Consider the following 18,890-nt stretch of genomic DNA (forward strand, 5'->3'; position numbering starts at 1 on the left):
TCTCTGAATATGGCGGACAATGAGGGCTGCTGAGAAGCCAAGGACAATGCCACTGGGTTTTGATCCTACTTCATGTTCTGGCTTTGTGGGAGCCTAGCCAGTTTGGATGTCCACCTTCCTAGACCAGGATGGAGCGGGGAGGACTTTGGACTTTCCACAGGGCAGGGAACCCTGACTGCCCCTCAGACTGGAGAGGGAGGGGGAGAGGAGTGGGGGGGAGGGGGAGAGGAGAGGGAGGAGGGGGAGAGGAGAGGGAGGAGGGGGGAAAAGGGAGACGGGGAGGGAAATGGGAGGCGGGGAGGAGGCGGAAATCTTTTTTTTTTTTTCAATAAAAAAATTATATTAAAAAAAAAAACAAAGTAGCCCCAAATAAATAAAACTAACTGGAGTGATATTTTGTTTGTGTTTTAACAAATAAAGCTTTCCTGAAGATCAAAATGCAGAGCTAAGCCACTAGAAGCCAGGCAGTGCTGGCTCACATCTTTAATCTCAGGATTCGGGGGACAGATGGATCTCTGTTAAAGAGAGGCTATACGAAATTGATCCAGTCTAAAAGAGAACACAGCTCACATAAAGGTGATTCCAGCAATTGGGATCACATGCCTTTAATCCCAGCACTGGGGAAGTAGAGACAGGAGTGATATGGCTGGGTGGAGAGAGGAATATAAGGCAGGAGGAGAATGGAACTCACTGCAGTCTAAGGAGCAGTCAGTCTGAGCACAGGATCACCCCTTTGGTCTGAGCATTGGTAGAGGTAAAAACTCTCTAGTGCCTGGTGTGTACGTGTGTATGTGTGCACATGCATGTGTGTGTTCACCTGTGTGCAGGTTCAAATGTATGCACATGGAAATGAAGGCCAGAGGACAACCTCCACAGCCTGTTTCGGTTGTCATTGTTAAAAGCACATAGAGTTCTGGGGATGAAAAGCAGGGACTCATGCTCGGTCTACTAGCACTTTATCAACTCAGCTTTTCCCCCAGTCCACAGTTCTTTGACACTGTATTTTAGTGACCTTTCCTGAATTATCAAAAATAGGCAAAGTAGAATATAATCTATTGTAAAGGAACATAAAATGTCCACATACAGATTATCACAATGCATTTGAAAGAAAACAAAGGGATAATGTAAATGAAATAAACCATGATTTTCAATTGGTTTTCTTTATTTTCTAATATGGATTTTAAAGAGCTAAAACCTTCATTGTGATTAGAGTGAGTGTTGCCTTTAATTGTGAAATGAGACTACAAAATGGAAAGGGCCCTGGCTGAAATTAAAAGTAGACACTTTGTACACACCGTTCCCTCTAACATGTATCCATCCCTCTCTCTCTGGATCAATTCTGATTTTCTGACTTTATATTAGTTACAGTACCTGAAAGGTATGTCCAGTTGATAAACGATATTTTAATTCTTTCATGCCATTTTGAATCTTCAATTTTTTGAGTGAAATAGGTATCTTTCCCAGTGCATGTTTTAAAAACCTTTATTACAAGCTCTAGCTGCTCAAAATTGCCAAAAGAAAAATCTGAGGAGTTACTTTGAGGGTTCTAGGATGGAAATGGGACACCACAGCAATTATTACGAAAGTCTTGAGCTATTACTCGAAACACGGAATGCCACTCTCTCCACGTAACGGGAGCCGACAGCTTTGTCTTGAGTAAGTGATAGGCCTGTCAGATGCAACCGAGGCAGGAGACAAATGTGTCTCTAGTCAGTGTGGCTAGCCAGTGCTAACGTCGACGTCAACAGGTTTAACACTACAGCTTCAGTCGCAGTTTACTGCTGATGTGCAGTTTGCCCATCAGCAGTAATGAAAATGTGATGGATTATAGGGCAAGCAAACCTCTCCAGGGCTGTCTCCCTACTCCATGTCAGAAATATAAGTATGGCCAATGCGTATCCTCTTTCCATAATCTCAGCAATCCTGAGAAAGTTCTGCCAGGCTGAATTTTAAATATTTTCTTTTACCTTCTTAGATTAGAATCAGTGCTAACAAACGTATCACATTATCTGGTGTGTGTGTGTGTGTGTGTGTGTGTGTTTCACTTAAGATTTTCCTGCCGCATAAAAATGCTTCATTTTCTAGAAGATAATTAAACAACGCGTAACACCAGAAATCAGCTGTAGGAAGTGGGAGAAGCTCTCAGAAGCCGAGAAGAAATCTTTAGAGGAATTTCAGGAAGTTCACGTGGAACTTATATCCCACTGGAGCTCTGGGGGTAGGGTGGGGGTGGGGGGATACAGCTCAAGCCTCTAGCAACAAGAACCCAAGGCCAGCATGGGATTGAGGGGCAGACTTAAGGAAAACTGGCTCAAAAGCCGTCTGCATTCTGCAGGAAGACCACCCAAAATGACAAAGCAAGATAAAGTCCCAGCCCACAGGCTTCTCTTCTGCTTTGCAAAAATAAGCACAAGTTAGCAAAACTGCATTGCAATTCAGCTCTCTCCCTGTCTCCTTAAAGTATCATATTCCATGCATGCATAACTTCTTCTGCTAGAAATTTTCCTTCATTAATTTTTTTAAATGGTAGGATGCAAATCCTCTACTACCATACTGTTATACTACTATAGTATTTAAGTTGAAACCCATATTCTAAAGGTGTCTACAAATGAGCTGCCACGATTCTAACACATTAGCTACCCACAGAAACCGTTTCTCCCCTTGCATTAGGAAGAATAATCAAGACGCAATGTATTTCCTTTCTTTTCACGGGAAACATATATTATGTGAAAACTGTCATCACTCTGGTGAAACACAAATGGAGAATCGTGTATTGCCTACATCGGAGCTCTTTACAAGGTGAGCACTGAAAAATATCAAGTAGCTTACGAGTAATTAGTTGGCACTTTCATTTATATATTTTATGGTCTTCTACTCAGCAATACTGTGCTAGGCTGGAGAAACAATGCCAGACAGAAAGACGTGGTCTGTGCCTTCAGTAGTTTTGCAGCACAGCTAAACTGATATGCAGATTTACATCAATTGTGCCGGTATGTCATTTACTAAAGAAACACCTCCTAGTAATGGAATGTTTTTATAGTTATGTGGGTGCAGCTACTAACTAGTTTGGGATAAACCATTTAACTTGTGAGCCTTCTACTCCGGAGGTAGAACGTAAATGGTTCCAGTTGCTGAGCACTGAATTGTCACAACCTGTTCCCAAGATATTGTCCTTTCATTGCATCTAGTAATTGTCATGATCGTTTTCAGTGAGAGAGGTATTGGGAAAAGTGATGAGCTAGTTAGAAGAAAGCCGAGTGTAGGAAAAATCTGAGTCTAGTTTCGATACAGTGTCCCAGTGCTGATAACTATAAACAGGAATGCAGAACAACTTGGGGGCAGTCTTGTTGTCATTGAGGGTAGTGACACCGGGCAAGCTAATTGAGGAGAGATGATTGACACCTCCCACGTTGTTTCTTGGCCCATAAAACTACAGTGCCTCATACGTCCATTGGGTGCTCAGCTAGTTGACGGTGATGTTTCAAAAGGGCTAGGGGATGCAGCCTTGATGAAGAAGGCCATCACTTGGGAAAGGCTTTCAAGTGTTCAAGCCTCTTGCCATTTCTGGTGCTCTCCTTCTCTGCTTCTTGCTTGTGTTTTAAGAGGGGAACGATTAAGGTTCTCCTTCTTGCCATTATGCCTACTTCCTGTTGTCATTCACTTGACCACTGTGACATTTATCCCCATGGAATGTCTTATCAGAGAAGCAGAAGAATAACTAGACGCTACTGCTCTTTCAGAGGACCTGAGATTGGGTACCAGAACTTGTGCATGGTGCCTCTCAGTACAGCTCTAGCTGATCTGACAGCTATAGATGGAGGGCCCCTGCACTCACACGCACATAATGCCCCACACAAACACACAAAATATAATATAGATAAATCCTCAAAAGATAAGCATGGTGTGCAAGCCACACTTGGGATGTTGCGGGAACAGAATTGCTGCAAGTTTAAGATCAACCTTGGGAAGCCTGTGCTGCGAGACCTTATCTCACACAAAACAAAACACAAGGACTGTCAGAATATAAGAGCTGTTGCTATGGAAGAGTCCTAAAGAAGCGATACACAACGTATTTGTTAACAAGGCTTTATTGTTCAAAACAAAATTGAAATTCTCTGGCACATAAAACAATCATTTCTACAAAAGGAAAGCCTACAAATCTTGATAATTTATACAAATAACAGTTTTTCAAAAAATAAAATTTTAATTTAGTAAACTTGTCTTGTGCTCTACACTTTTAGCACTGTCTGCAATGATCCACCATAAATCCCTGAGCAGAGACGTTTCGATCATGTTCTAACAACCCAGCCCTCCCCTCCCCGAGTTGGTCAGCTACTAAGTCCAGCCCTGGAGTGAAAAGTGTCAGGGATGTGTAGGTATTAAAGATCCATGCATTTTATGACACAGGCCCAACTGTTAGCAACGTTGGGAAACTGAGTCATACGGAGTCTGGCTACTGTGCATTCGGTGAACCTAAAGGAACCAAGTGTTGGAGAAAAAGAAACAGTAACGATAAAGACATAAAATGGGAAACCTAGAATAGCACAACAACAATTTAAATAAATATAAAATGTTAGACATTGAATTCATCTTTATAGCCTTATATTAAATTCCTTTTTCTTCCTTTTGTCCTAATTGCCAATGCATTAGAAAATGAGACACAGACTTCAACCTACTATTTTGGTTGACCAAAAGGTTTGCTGTTGTTAATGTTAAACATTATTCTGACAGCACAGTGATTTAGTTATAATTTAATTTCTGGCCCTTGAGTGAAATGTTTACAAAATAATATACACATGGTAGGAGGGCCTTCTCATTAATCCCATCAAACATTCTCACTACATTTATCCTTCTCACAAAGAGGCTAATGTCATAGGACCGCTACTTCAGATTCTTTACCCACTGTATTCAGATACATGACACAAGCTATAATATAAGGGGAAATATAGTATTTTTGCATGTCCAGCTTCCCTTTAGTAGAATCTGATCATATGTGTATATATACATGAAGTACGAAAGGGAAGGTGAAAAAAACTAATTTTTAGCTGCAAATGACTGGCTTAACAAATCTGTTTTCTTTTTTTTTTTGTTACTTTGATAGGGTTGGATAATAAATAAATAAATATGTAGGATATATAATAGTTAATTTCTCTACAAAGAAGCTGCTAATGGACTGGTATTCTGGAAATTTAATTTTCTGTAGCAAATTTTACATATTAAAGAATTTTTTTCTGTTTCATTTCATAGTCTTGTTATAAAATGATCACTGAAATACCTATTATTAGGTAAGGAAATAAAATACTCAGTTTTCTATTGGAAAATAAGAAAAGCATTTGGCAGAAGTCATAGATATATGCAGGCTGATGCTTACTTTATGGCATCTTAAAATAATTTATTTTTGACATCTTTCAGGAAGAGCAAAATACGATAATCGTCCAGGATTTATCTGCATCGCTGTTTGGGCTTATGTTCGGAATCGATGGGCATTTTACACCAGCCCTTTCAAAAACACAACATCATTGACAATAATCCTTCTGTACTCACCCTTCATTGACTTATTGTAACAACCATTGTCTAGGAAGCACCAAAGACTTTGCCTTCTATAGTCACCATCGGGGACTGGGACTGGAACACTCATAGCGTCCCTTTGTTTCAGCCTCAGTGAGTATGTGTATATAGACATTGTAAAAGGTAATTTCAAAAGAATGAACACAATGAGATCTGATGAAAAGTTATGGATAAAATACTGACGATATAAAAATGAAAATGACTTGGGGCACACACCCAAGGCCTCCCTAGGTCCTCTCATACCACCTGTATGAGTGGTTAGCGCATCTTTTCCCGTTCCTTTTGAGACATGGCAAACAAATGGTGTTCAACACTGGGAAACCTAAGACATTCAAACCATAAAATGTTTAGGTGTATGCATCAAGAAACAGCCAACAGCCGCAGATTCAGACAGATACCGACACAGTATTAAAAACCAAAGTTTCATAAGTTTCATAAATCAATAAGCAGGCTGTCCCAGAGAGGGAAGCCAGTAGCGTAAGGTCAACTGGTGGCCCACTGCGAGTCACACTATGCGTTAATCATCCCCCGCTCACACTTAACCTTAAGAGTCCACGGTGCCTGGATGGGCTCTCCGACCTTCCTCTCACAGTGTTGAAGGAACAATATAGTTCAAAATTCTCTTTCAAAAGCGAACAATGTCTGCAATGAAGATTCCCCCCTCCCTTCGACAAATGCCAAAGATCCTGTTAAGTGCTCTGGTTTACAGTCTACCTACGGGTAACAATTCCACCCTCCAGGAGGGTTCAATGTTTCCCTTTTTTGGTGTTAAGGGGCGGTGCCCATAGCAAAGTGAATTCACCCAGCAGCGGCAGTAACCAAGACGACCCCGGTCCTGATCTTAAAGTCCACGGTGAACGTTTACCGCAGCACTGCTGGGAAGTTCTGTCTGTTAATGAAGCCAGCTTTGACAAGCGTAGGCGATGAGTCCTCGGGTGTCAGGTCTTGGAGGTCTTCAAGCCTTGCTTTTCCATGATGTTCCACAGCTTGCGGAGATTGGACTGAGTGATGACGTCATCTGGCTTGAGTTGCAGAGCCCGCAAGTAGTTGGCCTCAGCTTTCTGGAGCCGGCCGTTGAGATGGAGTATGGCTCCCAGGTTCATGAGAGCAGCGGGATACTGTAACAAGAGAGAGGAGGTGCGTGATAAAGAGGCCATTTCAAGATCTCCTTCAGGGAAGACAAAAGTCCTCATCCTCTCATGCAGATGATTCCCATGCCTAGAGGCATCCGATGGAAGCAATGTACCAATTTACACAGAGACAGGAAGAACACACATCTTCAAAAAAGCTGCCATGTCCTTTGCACTTTAAGTAGGACAGTAAGGAAATGTATCTTTTTTTTTCCTTCTTTAATGGCAAAGCATAGGTAACATTAAAAAGAGTACAATCAGTCAGACTGATTTTTGGAAAAAAACAAAAAGACTTGCAGCTTTATCAGGTCATGGTGGTACATCCCTCTAGGTCTATCTTCAGATGTCATGGTGGTACATCCCTCTAGGTCTATCTATCAGGAGCTGAAGGACATCCTTGGCTACATTGTGAGAGTTTTAGGGTAGCATGAACTACATAAGGGTCTGTTTAAAAACAAATTTACATAAATACAATTTCAGATTGAATTGAGCTTCTGAAAAAATCCTCAAATACAGCTTAGTGACAGGGTGCTTGAAACTCTAGGTTCAAGTCCCACTACTGCAAAGCAGAAACAAAGCAAACCAACTAAAAATATACCTCAAAGATGAGACATAAGAACTAGAGGGAAAAGGGAATATCTATGTCCACACTGTCTTGTCTCTTCTTGGCTATAATCTAGGCTTTCTGCATATAAACATTAAGCTATGAGATTTATTAATATTTCCAGAGTGGAAGCCCTGAAAAAAACATTTAAATTCAAATTGAACATCTTTCCCAAACCCAGACTAAAATATTTCCTGAGACAAGGCCCTTACATTTGAAAATTGTAAATTGCTAGATTTTTCTAATGGTGAATGTTTATATAAATATATCAAAGTAGACAACACAAAAACGAGATTTAAAAGATGGTACAGGAAAATGTAACTTTTAAAAACAAGTCATTTTATATTACTTGTTGAAAAGTACTTAAAGAAAACAGAACAAAACAAAACAAAGAACTTCTTAAGTAATGCTTATACCATGGCAAGTGAAATATAAAACTATCATATAAAAATTGGTAAGAATTTTTTTAAAATAAAAATTATGGTAGTCACAGTTTACTGCAAGGAATTTTGTCTCCAAATTCTCAGATATTAGTTTATTAAAGTATATCATAATGGGAAAATATTTTGCTTGCTATCTACAAAGATAGGGGCTGTTGCCCTGTTTGCATCCAATCCTTAGGAGGTTCTTTCTAATTAAAAGCAAACTTTTTGGCAGCCACATAAATGCATAATTCAAATATCAGATAAACAATGTTTATATGCTACAACTGTGCTTTCATTTTGAAGATACTGTCAACCATTAATTGTCCTTCACTCTGTGCAAAAGCCAAAGATAATTTCCAGTCATTTTATGATTTAGTATTTTTACAATGCATGCATTTTTCAGTTGAATTCATCTGACCCTACTGTTTACTGTAAAAACAAATATTTCTGAACCAAATCAACGCTGGGGAGAGCGGAATAGCTCAGTGCAAACAAAGGGGTGGGGGGAACATGATTAGATTTCACATCGAGGAGATCTGGATTTGAGTTCTTGCTTAACCATTCTGACCTTGGTGAAGCAGCCTAATGCCCTGTGCTCAGTTTTTTGAATGTTGCTAGAAATACATGAAAATAGTAAACGATACACATGGCAGGATACAGTCACACAGTACATACTCTGAAAATGTCATGCTCGCTTTCCCTAGTCTATTAAACACTGTTGGTAATTTTCAGAATTTGACTTCATTGGCTAGAGACACACATCGAATTCTCCAAAACTCTCAACTGCTAGCATTTTCAAGCTTTCCTACATTCTTTTTTTCTTTCCAAAAATAATATCACAAATATAAGCTATGCTTGACTTTCACCAACCTTTTGGCGAGGATGACTTCATGCTTATGAAGAAAAATACAGATGGTCAGTTTCTAATTTTAAAGCCAATTCAAGCACACACAGCTCTAAATTACATGGCAGTGCAAATCTCTACACTAGAAACCAAAATAACACCATCTACTGCATCTTCTAAAGGAATGCTGCTATCACAGCAACGTTATAATCTCAAGCTCCTCAAGGCCTGAACACATTTCTGAACTGTATCTGCTCACAGTACTTGGCATGACTATCAATAAACAGCCACTAAACTTTAGTATGCATGTATTCACAGTACCAAATATTAGAAATGCTAAAATAGGGCAGGAGAATCGCTGTTGGAGGCCATTCCTTGCTAACCAGAGGGAGAAGAATCCCAGGAACTGGGCTGAAGATAGTCCTTACTTCCTCAATTACAGTGTTACCAATGTGTCTTTACCTGTAGTGTGTATGCCTCAAATTGCAAACAGGGAGAGTACACAAAACACGCAGGGGCTATGCAGTCAGATAGCCTAGTTCCTATGCCAGCTCTGCCACACAGAAATGCAAATCTAGACAAGCTGGGTGTGGTCTTTGGACCTCAATTCTTGTCCATGTGTGATGACAGAAGTATTTGCTTTATCTAGTTCCTAAAGAGATTACATGAGAATAAGATAATAATGTCCTTTGTTCCTTCTTTCCCCCACATCGCCTTATCATTTCAATATTGCAAACCAAAATCTCCTTCCAAGTGCCTCTGAACAGCACGCACCAAGGTTTCCTGACTGCCTGTGCCTATATTAACTTCCTAGTCTTTTTGAGGTTGTTCCTCTAAGAGACAGAAATGAAAATCACCAGGGATGCACACCACCCAAGCTACACACATACACTGTATTATTGTTTCCAAACTACAGTCCATGATTTCTTCTCTCCTTAGGAATTACCTTCCTGCCATCAGTTGAGGAATAAATATTAGTATTTAGTATTATTCTAAGGAAACACAATAAGGAAGCTAAATTTGTTTGATGAATGATTCCTAAATGCTAATTACAATGATACTTTCGCAACAAATTTAATTTGTTATCTCAGAACCATAGCATGTTACTCAGTAAATAAAATAATCATAAATCTATGTTAGGAAGTTAATATGCGATATTAGATCAAGAAAAGTCATTTAATATGTTAATTGTTTTCCCTAAAGAGTAAAAATATCTATAAACTAGACATGGGTATGATATGGGATTTCTTTCTGTATACCACTGGTCAATAAAGAAGCCACTTTTGGCCAAAGGCTTAACAAAATATAGCCAGGCTAAAAGAGATATGTATAAAGAGAGAAGGCAGAGTCAGTGATACTCCATGGAGACGCCAGAGAAAAAAGATGCGAGCCATCAGCTGAAACCTTGCTGGTAGGGTAGGCCATGACCCTAGTGGTAAAATTCAAAATAATAAAAATGGGTTAACCAAAGATATAAGAGCTAGCTAACAATATGCTTGTTATTGTAATTGGCCAAACATCATTTTAATTAATACAGTTTCCTTCTACTACGTGTGCACATTTAAGAGCAACCATAGTTTAAGAGGTTGCAAATTTAGTTATAATCATAACATTTTGTAATGGATGTAAATACCTATTTTAACAGGAAAATGACTTGAGAAATCAAAAAAACCTGTGTTACTGCATGAGTCATCGTATGATTTATCTGATAAAATGTGATTGAAGTAATGGATACTGGCACCCTACGTAACAGCTTTGAAAGTGTCAACAGTGATTTGAACATAATTTTATGCTTTGCTAAAATCATAAAAATAACATATACATAACAGTGCTTTATCTCCGATGACAATTGGCTTACTTTCCCAAGCCCATCATGTGTCTCCCTCCAGAATGGCGGCTATTGTGGCCTAATGCATGCCCACTGTCCTGAGGAACTTCTGGTCTTCTAGCCATAAAACTGAGTTCAGAGAGTAGTCTTGGCAGCACTTCAATGCTGGACAGAAAATCAAAACCCTACCTACCGAGTCAGAATGCGAGTTTTAACTAGCTCCTAAGGTTCTTTTATTCCCATTAACAGGCGAGGAGCACCGTCATCAAGGTCACTTCCAGATCAAAGATGCTATCATTTTACAGTGCTTACAAAGAAATTGCTTAGAGGGGGTATATCATTTAGAACAAAGTATGTAAGATCATGGATCTATCCCCTTGTAAAGTAGAATTCTCCTTTTAGTTGTGTAATTATTTGAGACAGTAAACGTTCAAAATGAAATTTTATTAACAGAGCTGTAAATGATTAAATGCAAAGAGACAGAAAGAGGACACGGAAACAGTGTGACGGGTGTCTAAACAGCCTGCAAGACTCTTTGGCTATGGGAGCGAACGCAAGACTTTCGGGTGGCAGTCCATCTTATTACATACTGGGGGCTTTGCTCTGTGCCAGCTGCAGCTCATGGGTTGGGGATGAGACACACAACCACAAGTGCCAATGTCTTCCCCTCACACACATGGTCTTTATTGAACACAGCCGTTGAAATTTTCAGCGTGTTAACCATGGAAGGCAGCAGCTTACGACCCTGTAACACAGGGCTCCTGGCTTAATACAACAAATGAGGCCACCTCCTTCTTCACAGGCTAGAACAGAGAACCAGGCCTCGCTTGCTTCCTTGAAGTGGGCAGATGCTTTACATCAAATGGGATGACTGGCAGCCATGTGGAGACAGCGTATGACGTCTTCCCCAAGTCTCTAGAGAGCTGTGCCTTGTTATTTTACTGTGGCCCTTGGCTTGATTCTCTAACGTTGGAGGAGGAAATTAAAATGATTGACATCTACTGGGATCAGAGAGAGTAAAGACACTAAGATAATGGAGGTCTGATTATAGCTCAAAATCTTTGAGACCTGCAAAAACACAAAGAGTATTTGGGAGCATGAGGTAATTTTTTTCTATCATTAGTAGATTTCATAATGTCGTATAGAAACTTCTGATGGAAGAGTACTAGGGACTGAAGTGGGTGCAGAGTTGAGAGTTCTGAATTCTCTTGGAAACAGGACTAAGATAGGTAAGTATGGAGGGACCTTGGAGGGTCCAGAGGGAAAAAAAGGCTAGGCATTATAAGTTCCCTTAGACCCCGAGGCTATTCCTATCTCACAGGAAAAGCTATGGGAGGGTGGAAACAGAGTACAGTACCCAACATTTCTACCTATTAAATGCTTTTATTTCCAATCTGTTTGATTAATTCAGTTCCAAAGAAATCTGCTCATGTTGCTGAAATTATAGCATTGTATATTTACTGTTGTGCAAGCTACATAATATTTGAAAGGGAAAGTCTGACATCAGCATGACCTCCTCCTAACCCATATACTATGCATTAGAGGAATGTTTCCAAGATACCACCTTCATCTTTCCTTCTGAATATGATTGGCAAACAAATTTATATACTAAAAGTTATTAATGGATTCTCACTCTCTTTTAAAATAGTTACCAAATAACTCAAAACTGCCATTCAATGTATTCGGTTAAAATTGCTTACTCAATGGAATTGACAAGAGAAATGTGTGTACCATGATGCTTAAAAATTATTGGCATAAACAGTAAGAAAAATACAGAAAGAGAACTCTTGTGTAAGTTTATAATATCTATATTTATCAGATATTTACTGATTATTTTTAACATAGGTCTTGCTGAAAAGCATAATGTACTGAAATAATACGAGAGACATTAGATTTCTCAGTTCAGGAGATATTATACTTCCTGATATGCCCAACTGGAGTGCCTAATGGTCTAATATTAAACCAGAATCCTAAGTACACTGCCCTTGAATCACTGTCTCCTGAGCCTACTAGGTACATGAGCATATCATATTCAATTGTTAAATTTTGGTAACTTGACCTTAAAAATCTCCCTTAAAACTTTTTCATGGGAGGCTGGGGGTATAAGTCATTAGTAGAGTGTTTATTTGGCCTTGAGTTAGATGGTAACATGTACCAGGAAAAAAACAAGCAAAACAAAAAACAAAAAGAAACAACAACAACAAAACCACAAGGGAAATACTTGCACTTATATCTTTTTCTTTTCTTCCATCTTGGTTTAAGTCTTAATAATTTTATTCTTTATTTATATAGTATCTAATTATTTTTACAGAAAATAAATAGATAACTGAACAGATAATGAGTGGCAAAACCAAAGAAGATTCAAGTAATATGTGTTTTTTTTTAAAATATATTTTAAGTATAAAAAATTTTCAAAGGGCTTAACAAATACCATGGGTCCACCTAGTAAATAGAATTTTATACATACAACTGGAGGCGCTGTCTATCACAGGACTTTGTGATGACCTCCTTTCTCTGTGTTGGGACTCTTGTCTGGCTTGAACTTGCACAGGTCTTGGGCATGTTACCACAACTGCTGTGAGTCCACGTGTGTGCAACTGCACTAATATAGTTGGAAAACAATATTCCATTGTAGTCGCCCACCTCTGGCTTTCATAATCTCTGTGTGCCCTATTCTGCAATGAACCCTGAGCCTTGAGGGTAAGATGTGTGACACAGATGTGTCCTTAATGGATGAGCATCCCATAGTCTCTCATTCTTTGCACCTTGAACCATTGTGGGTATCTGTGGTAATCGCCATTTATTCCAAATAGCTTTCCGAGGAAGGATTGAAAGATGTGCTATTTTGTGGATATAATAAATCACTAGGAGTTTAGTCAATAATGTGTGCATTTAGTAGGATAGTAGCAGATTCTGCGGCAGGGCTTATGGCCTATTTTGGTATGGTTCATGGCCTGCCAATGGTGATAGATATGTGTTTCATCTTGTGGAATGTGCTTTCAATCTGGTCAAAATAGGGTTGGTTACCCTCATGACGTTCATGCCACTATTGCACAAGTAGGCATATCTTTTCAGCCCAGTGGCTACTGTAGTTCTTAGAGTTTACAGCTAGGTAAGACTGATGATTATCTTTCTTATCAGTGGCATGCATAGGACATTCCAGGCCATGAAAGCTAGTCAGTACGGACGAAGCTCCAACATGAGCACCAGCTTGATAGCTCCATGTTTTATAAATCAAGTAAGTGGTATATTTAGTAATAGGGTCTTTGTCAAGCTTTGGGAGGTAACCAATAGCATTGGCAATCTCCTGTAATGTTTTGGGGTATGTGGGACCTCACTGACAATAATTCCAAAAAAGGTAATGAATTACTAGTACTTGGCTTTTTTCCAACCTTTTGGTGTCTGGTAGGGACATTATTGACAGGTTAGGGTTTTTTTGACAAAGAGTCCTACAATACACATTAACAAAAAAGTGTCACCAACAAATGGGGCTTGTCAAACTGGATAGTTATATGGAGAATAATAAAACCTCATCTTTGACTCATAGTGTACAAAACTCAACTTCAAATACATCAAGGACCTCAACATAAGACCTAATACCCTGAATCTGATAGAAGAGAAAGTAAAGAATATGGTTGACCTTGGTACAGAAAGGACTTTCTGAACAGGACCCTAATAGTGTAGGTTTTATGAACAACAGTTAGCAAATGGTACCTTCTAATATTAAGGAGCTACACTATAAAGGACAACATGATCAATTGAAGATGCAGCCTATAGATACTTTGCCAGCTATACATCCAACAGAAGGCTCATTCTATAATCTACAAAAGACCCCAAAAAGAACCCTAAATGTCAAGAAAACAACCAAATTAAAAAAAAATGGGGCATGGCACAAAATAATGGATTCTCAAACAATGGAATACAAATGGTTGGGAAACACTCTTTTTTTTTTAAGTTCAACATCTTTAGCTATCATGGAAATACAGGTTAAAACTATTTAGAGATTTTGTCTTACCCCAGTCAGAATGGCTAAGGTAAAAAACGAAAGACAAAACAAAACAAACAGAAACCCCAAATGATGACACATGTTCACAGGGAATGCTTATTCATAGCTGAGAGGAGAACAATCTGGTTCACCCTATGAAAATCAGTGTGATAGTTCTTCAAAAACCAAAAATAGACACATCATATAATTCAGATATACCATCTTTGGTCATATACCTGGAGGATTCTATATACTACTGTAGAAGTGTTTTGCTATCCATGTTCATTTCATCTCTATTCACAATAGCTATGAATGAAAACAGCCCAGATGTCCATCAAACAAGGGACAACAAAAAAGTGCTATATTTCCCAAAATGGAATGCCATTATTCAAGTATTAAAGGAAAACAAAATTATAAAATTTTCAGATAAACAAATGAAGCTGGAAAGAATAATTCCGAGTGAAGTCACCTAGCTCCAGAAAAAGAAATGTTGTGTGTTTTTTTTTTTCTCATTTGAATCTTCAGATATATATGTTTCATTTGGAATATGCAGCAGATGCCACAAAATTAGTAAAGAGCTATGGAGAGAAGTGGAGTGGAGTGGAGACAGAATGCAAGGGCATACAAAGTTAAATGGAAATAATGGAACAGGAAGGGATAAGTTAATACTACATAACTTTGAAAAAAAGTCATATGGAAACTAAGATACTCTCTCATTTTTTTTTTTTGCTTGCCTTTTTTTGGTTTGGTTTTGTTTAGTTTTTTTGAGACAGCATTGTTCCGACTCCAGGCCTTCCTGGAACTCCTTACATAGCCCTGGCTGGCCCTAAAATCCCATTTCTTTTGCTTCTGACTTCCAAGTGCTGACATTACAGCTGTATAGCATCACGTCCTGCTATCAGTGTTTCTCAACTGAAAATTATAGCCAGGAGTGGTGGCTGACATCTGTATATACAGCATTTGGCAAGCTGAGGCAAAGAAATTTTAAGTTAGTATGAGTCACAGGATGAGATCCTGTCTCAAAAAGAAAAAGGTTTTAAAAAGTAAGAAAGTAAATCTACCCTAAACAAATCAGAGACTTCTTGAAATGTGTTCACGTCTGTGTGTGTCTGTGGTGTGTATGTGTGTGAGTGTGTGTGTGAGTGTGTTAGGAGGTGAATGATGGTAGAAATTCTGTGAGTCCTATGATGACTATGGGCAGAAAAACAGCCCCTCAAATAACTCGAAGGAGTCATGTAAAAAAATAATAATCTCAGATCACTGTAGAGGGACAACAATGGCATTGACTATAAATAAACTTTATTTATGACCTTTGTCCAATTACCTTGCTATATGACCTCCCTTTCATATCCATTAAAAAGTAACAAACAGAAAATAACTTAGGTTTCAGATGATCAAAAATCTTCCTATTCCCCCCTCTAGGGAGTGCTTCCATTTCTGCTGGCATCTTGTCCCACTTCTAAACCCTACCACCCTCATGTGCATCTCCCTCCTTCAGTTTCTCCTCTACCCCACGATGTCTCCCACTTAAATATTTATATTTCTAAAAGAAAGGGGGTGTTTCTGAGATTTCAATTTGTGCCTATCAGAAAGAATTCAGAACCTTCAGCCCTGGTTTTAAGCAGCCTTTTAAAAATTCAACATTCAAAATGCTTTCTTTCTGGGCTACATGAACTTCTGTTTCTGTTCTGTGCCCCTTAGAGCATCTGTTTCCCGACAATGCCCTTCTTCCTTTCTCTCAGACCAACTGCTCGTTAAAACAAACGGAACCAAGCCAGAGAGGACAGCAATGTCTATTGATTGCTTACTTTCAATGTTCCCATAGTATTGCCTGCATATATTAACTGCAACATTACCACAATGAATTATAGCTGCTTGTTACACACGTCTGTCTTCTTCACCGAAGGGTGAAAAACTCATTGAATTTATTTCAATTGTCTTTATACTGCCGGAGGTAGAGAGTGGAATAAGAATGAAACCCTCCATGAATGCTTGCTGAGATGCCGTATGGTCAAGCAGAAGAAACGGCTGAGCGATAGTCAATTCTATGCCAGTGTCAGTATAATTGGACATGCATTTAATGGGCACCTATATGTCAAGTTCTCTGCTAGGCACTAGCTCAGTAATGGACAAAAGACGCTTTTATTTTAATATTGACGTGGAATTAGTTCATTTTTAGCATACCCTGGTATTTACCACAAAGCAGTAGGAGGTAAATCTGTATTATCTCAGTGCTGTCCCTCAAATTTAGGAGGGAGAAAAAAACTGCAAGCCATGCATTAAAGTGAGTACTAATAGGGGACCACACCAGAAGAACTCAATATCCTCAGGTTTCTATCCTCTTGCTGACAAGCGCATCCCTTGGAAGGTAAAAGATGTGTCTAAATGAAGTATAGTAAGAGCTGTGAGGGAACTGGGGTGAAAGCCTTTATTACTGGGTACAAGGCTATGAGACAAGATACACTATTTGGCATCTGTAAGACTATATGTTCAAACTGAGAATTTGTATAAATTTTTGCAATTAATGGGTAGCATCAAAACCATTTTTTTTTTATTTTTTAAAAGCATTTTTGGCAGACCGCTGAGAGTGGAGTTGAAGCTGGACAGTAATCCTAACATATAGGAGTCTGGATTTCAACTAATATGGAGATTAAGCTGACAATAGTGAGAGCTATGATGTTAACTCTTCTGTGACCAAAGCAACTTCAGGGGAAAATACCTACAAAAAATACAATATGAATGCAATGTACAGATGTTTCCTCATAAAACAGCACGGGGGAAAGAAACCCATAAGCAACTTAGTGCTCTCCATTCAGAGAGAATAGTTCTCAGAAGTCAAATTTTGAATAAAGCATCAATGAGGAAAAAAAAATACCAAATCAGAGAAAGGGTAAACAATACCGAAATCCAGCAATGGCAAGGAAGAGCATGACAGATTATATAAATGATTCATTTTGATTCTCAGTTTCAATATAGTGTTTGTATTTATGAACTAGCTTTTGAATAAGACAAAACAGATACAGGCTGCCAAGAAGGCATATTATTGTATTAAGGGAGTCGTTCCAATCTGTCAGTGACACATTTGATCCTGTGTACTCAATCTTTGCTACCTACATCTGCCCCATCCCACGGGGCATAGCAGCAATGTTCATTTAACTTTTATGACCGGTGTGATTGCCACAGTGTGGCACGCTATTCATTTTGATGGCAGTCAAAATGTCAGCAGCTGTGGTATGGCGGGTGAGCAGACAGTCATTGTAACGGGATCATCTCCAAGGTAGCGGTTATCTCTGACTCAACAGTGCACCGCTTAAATTAAGAACCTGACCTCAGAAATTGCCTTTCGCTGGAAAAGATGCTACTTCAGAGTTGCGTTTCCTAATGTCCTTCGTTTCACAGGGATGTTTTTCACAGGTCATGGCTCTTGCAGCATTTGGAAAATGCAATCAGTGCGCTGTTTGTTTTGATTTGCAGCAAGAACAACGCTCATGGTAAGAAGCAAAACTACCAAACTTTTGCTCTATGTGACCTTGATTTTAGGCTTGTTTGTTTGTTTGTTCTTGACACATAAATGACGCTTGTCTGCTATGGTTGTTTTCTAAATTTTAATTCCTTCTTTTTATCCCCTCTCCCATCTGCATGAGATTTTCAGTGATGAAGAGCAAAAGTATCACACAATTCCACAAAACCTTTGAACTAATTTCTTTGCCTATTGATTTACATAATATAATTGGCTCTACACTATACTCAATAGTCTTAGCATGAAGAGGAAGGAAGAGCATGTGCATACATTCTTAGTCATAGTTGTATTACAGAGAAGGGATTCTAGCTGGCCAGGTTGTCCAATGTGTATATAGGGAGAGAGCATGAATATATGTGATTAAAATGACTATTCATTCTGATAAATTGGAACAATTCAGTAGACTGTTATGAGATGACATTTCAGAAATATATTAGAAATTAGTATTTGTATCTAAAATATTTAAGAACTTAGATACCATGAATGGCAGAAGAATTTCACCTTGCTGACATTGTCTATGTAAATTGATCATCTTTACATGTATAAGACAATCAGATGTATGTGTGCTTGTGGGTGTGTAGGTTTATCACATAGTTTAGACACATCATATTGACATAATCAAAGGTATGCTAGAGTGAGGACTCAACAGATGCCAAAGCAATTAAATCCAGGAAATTATCTGAACCTATACAGATCACTTCTCTAATTCATTTTTATGCTTTCCAACACACTGATATTATGGGAGCTAGTGGAGAGAGGATGGTTTCTGTATTGCAAAAATGACAGACTTGAATACAACTTATGGTAAATATTCACTGCTTAGAAGTATGGAAGTAAGCCTGCCAGTAATTTCAAAATGGCAGATTAAAATGATTAGGCTCACACACCTTGAAGCTTCCCTAAACTGCTCTAACAGTGTGTCACTCATTCAGTGGCTCTATGTATTCCTCACTGTAATTGGGTTCCAGAAGTCTGACACCAGATTG

The 18,890-nt window shown here is 38.8% G+C and overlaps 1 protein-coding gene across 3 annotated transcripts in view; it reads right to left on the reverse strand.

Annotated features, from left to right (window-relative positions):
- The window catches only part of Tmtc2 (transmembrane O-mannosyltransferase targeting cadherins 2), a 392,468-nt gene that overhangs the window by 14,427 nt on the left and 359,151 nt on the right, over nt 1–18,890 (reverse strand). For 2 of the 3 annotated variants that reach the window (XM_050135588.1, XM_050135589.1), the window contains exon 12: nt 4,073–6,686. The exons of the other annotated variant lie outside the window; for it this stretch is intronic. In XM_050135588.1, the coding sequence (XP_049991545.1) occupies nt 6,507–6,686 (180 nt within the window). In that variant the 3' untranslated portion in view covers nt 4,073–6,506. Of the gene's footprint in view, nt 1–4,072; nt 6,687–18,890 lie in introns of those variants that run through there. 3 annotated transcript variants of the gene reach the window in all.

This window comes from Alexandromys fortis, unplaced genomic scaffold (assembly GCF_014885135.2).
Source record: "Alexandromys fortis isolate MF-2015 unplaced genomic scaffold, M_Fortis_MF-2015_v1.1 scaffold_24, whole genome shotgun sequence".
NCBI classification, from domain to species: Eukaryota; Metazoa; Chordata; class Mammalia; order Rodentia; family Cricetidae; genus Alexandromys; species Alexandromys fortis.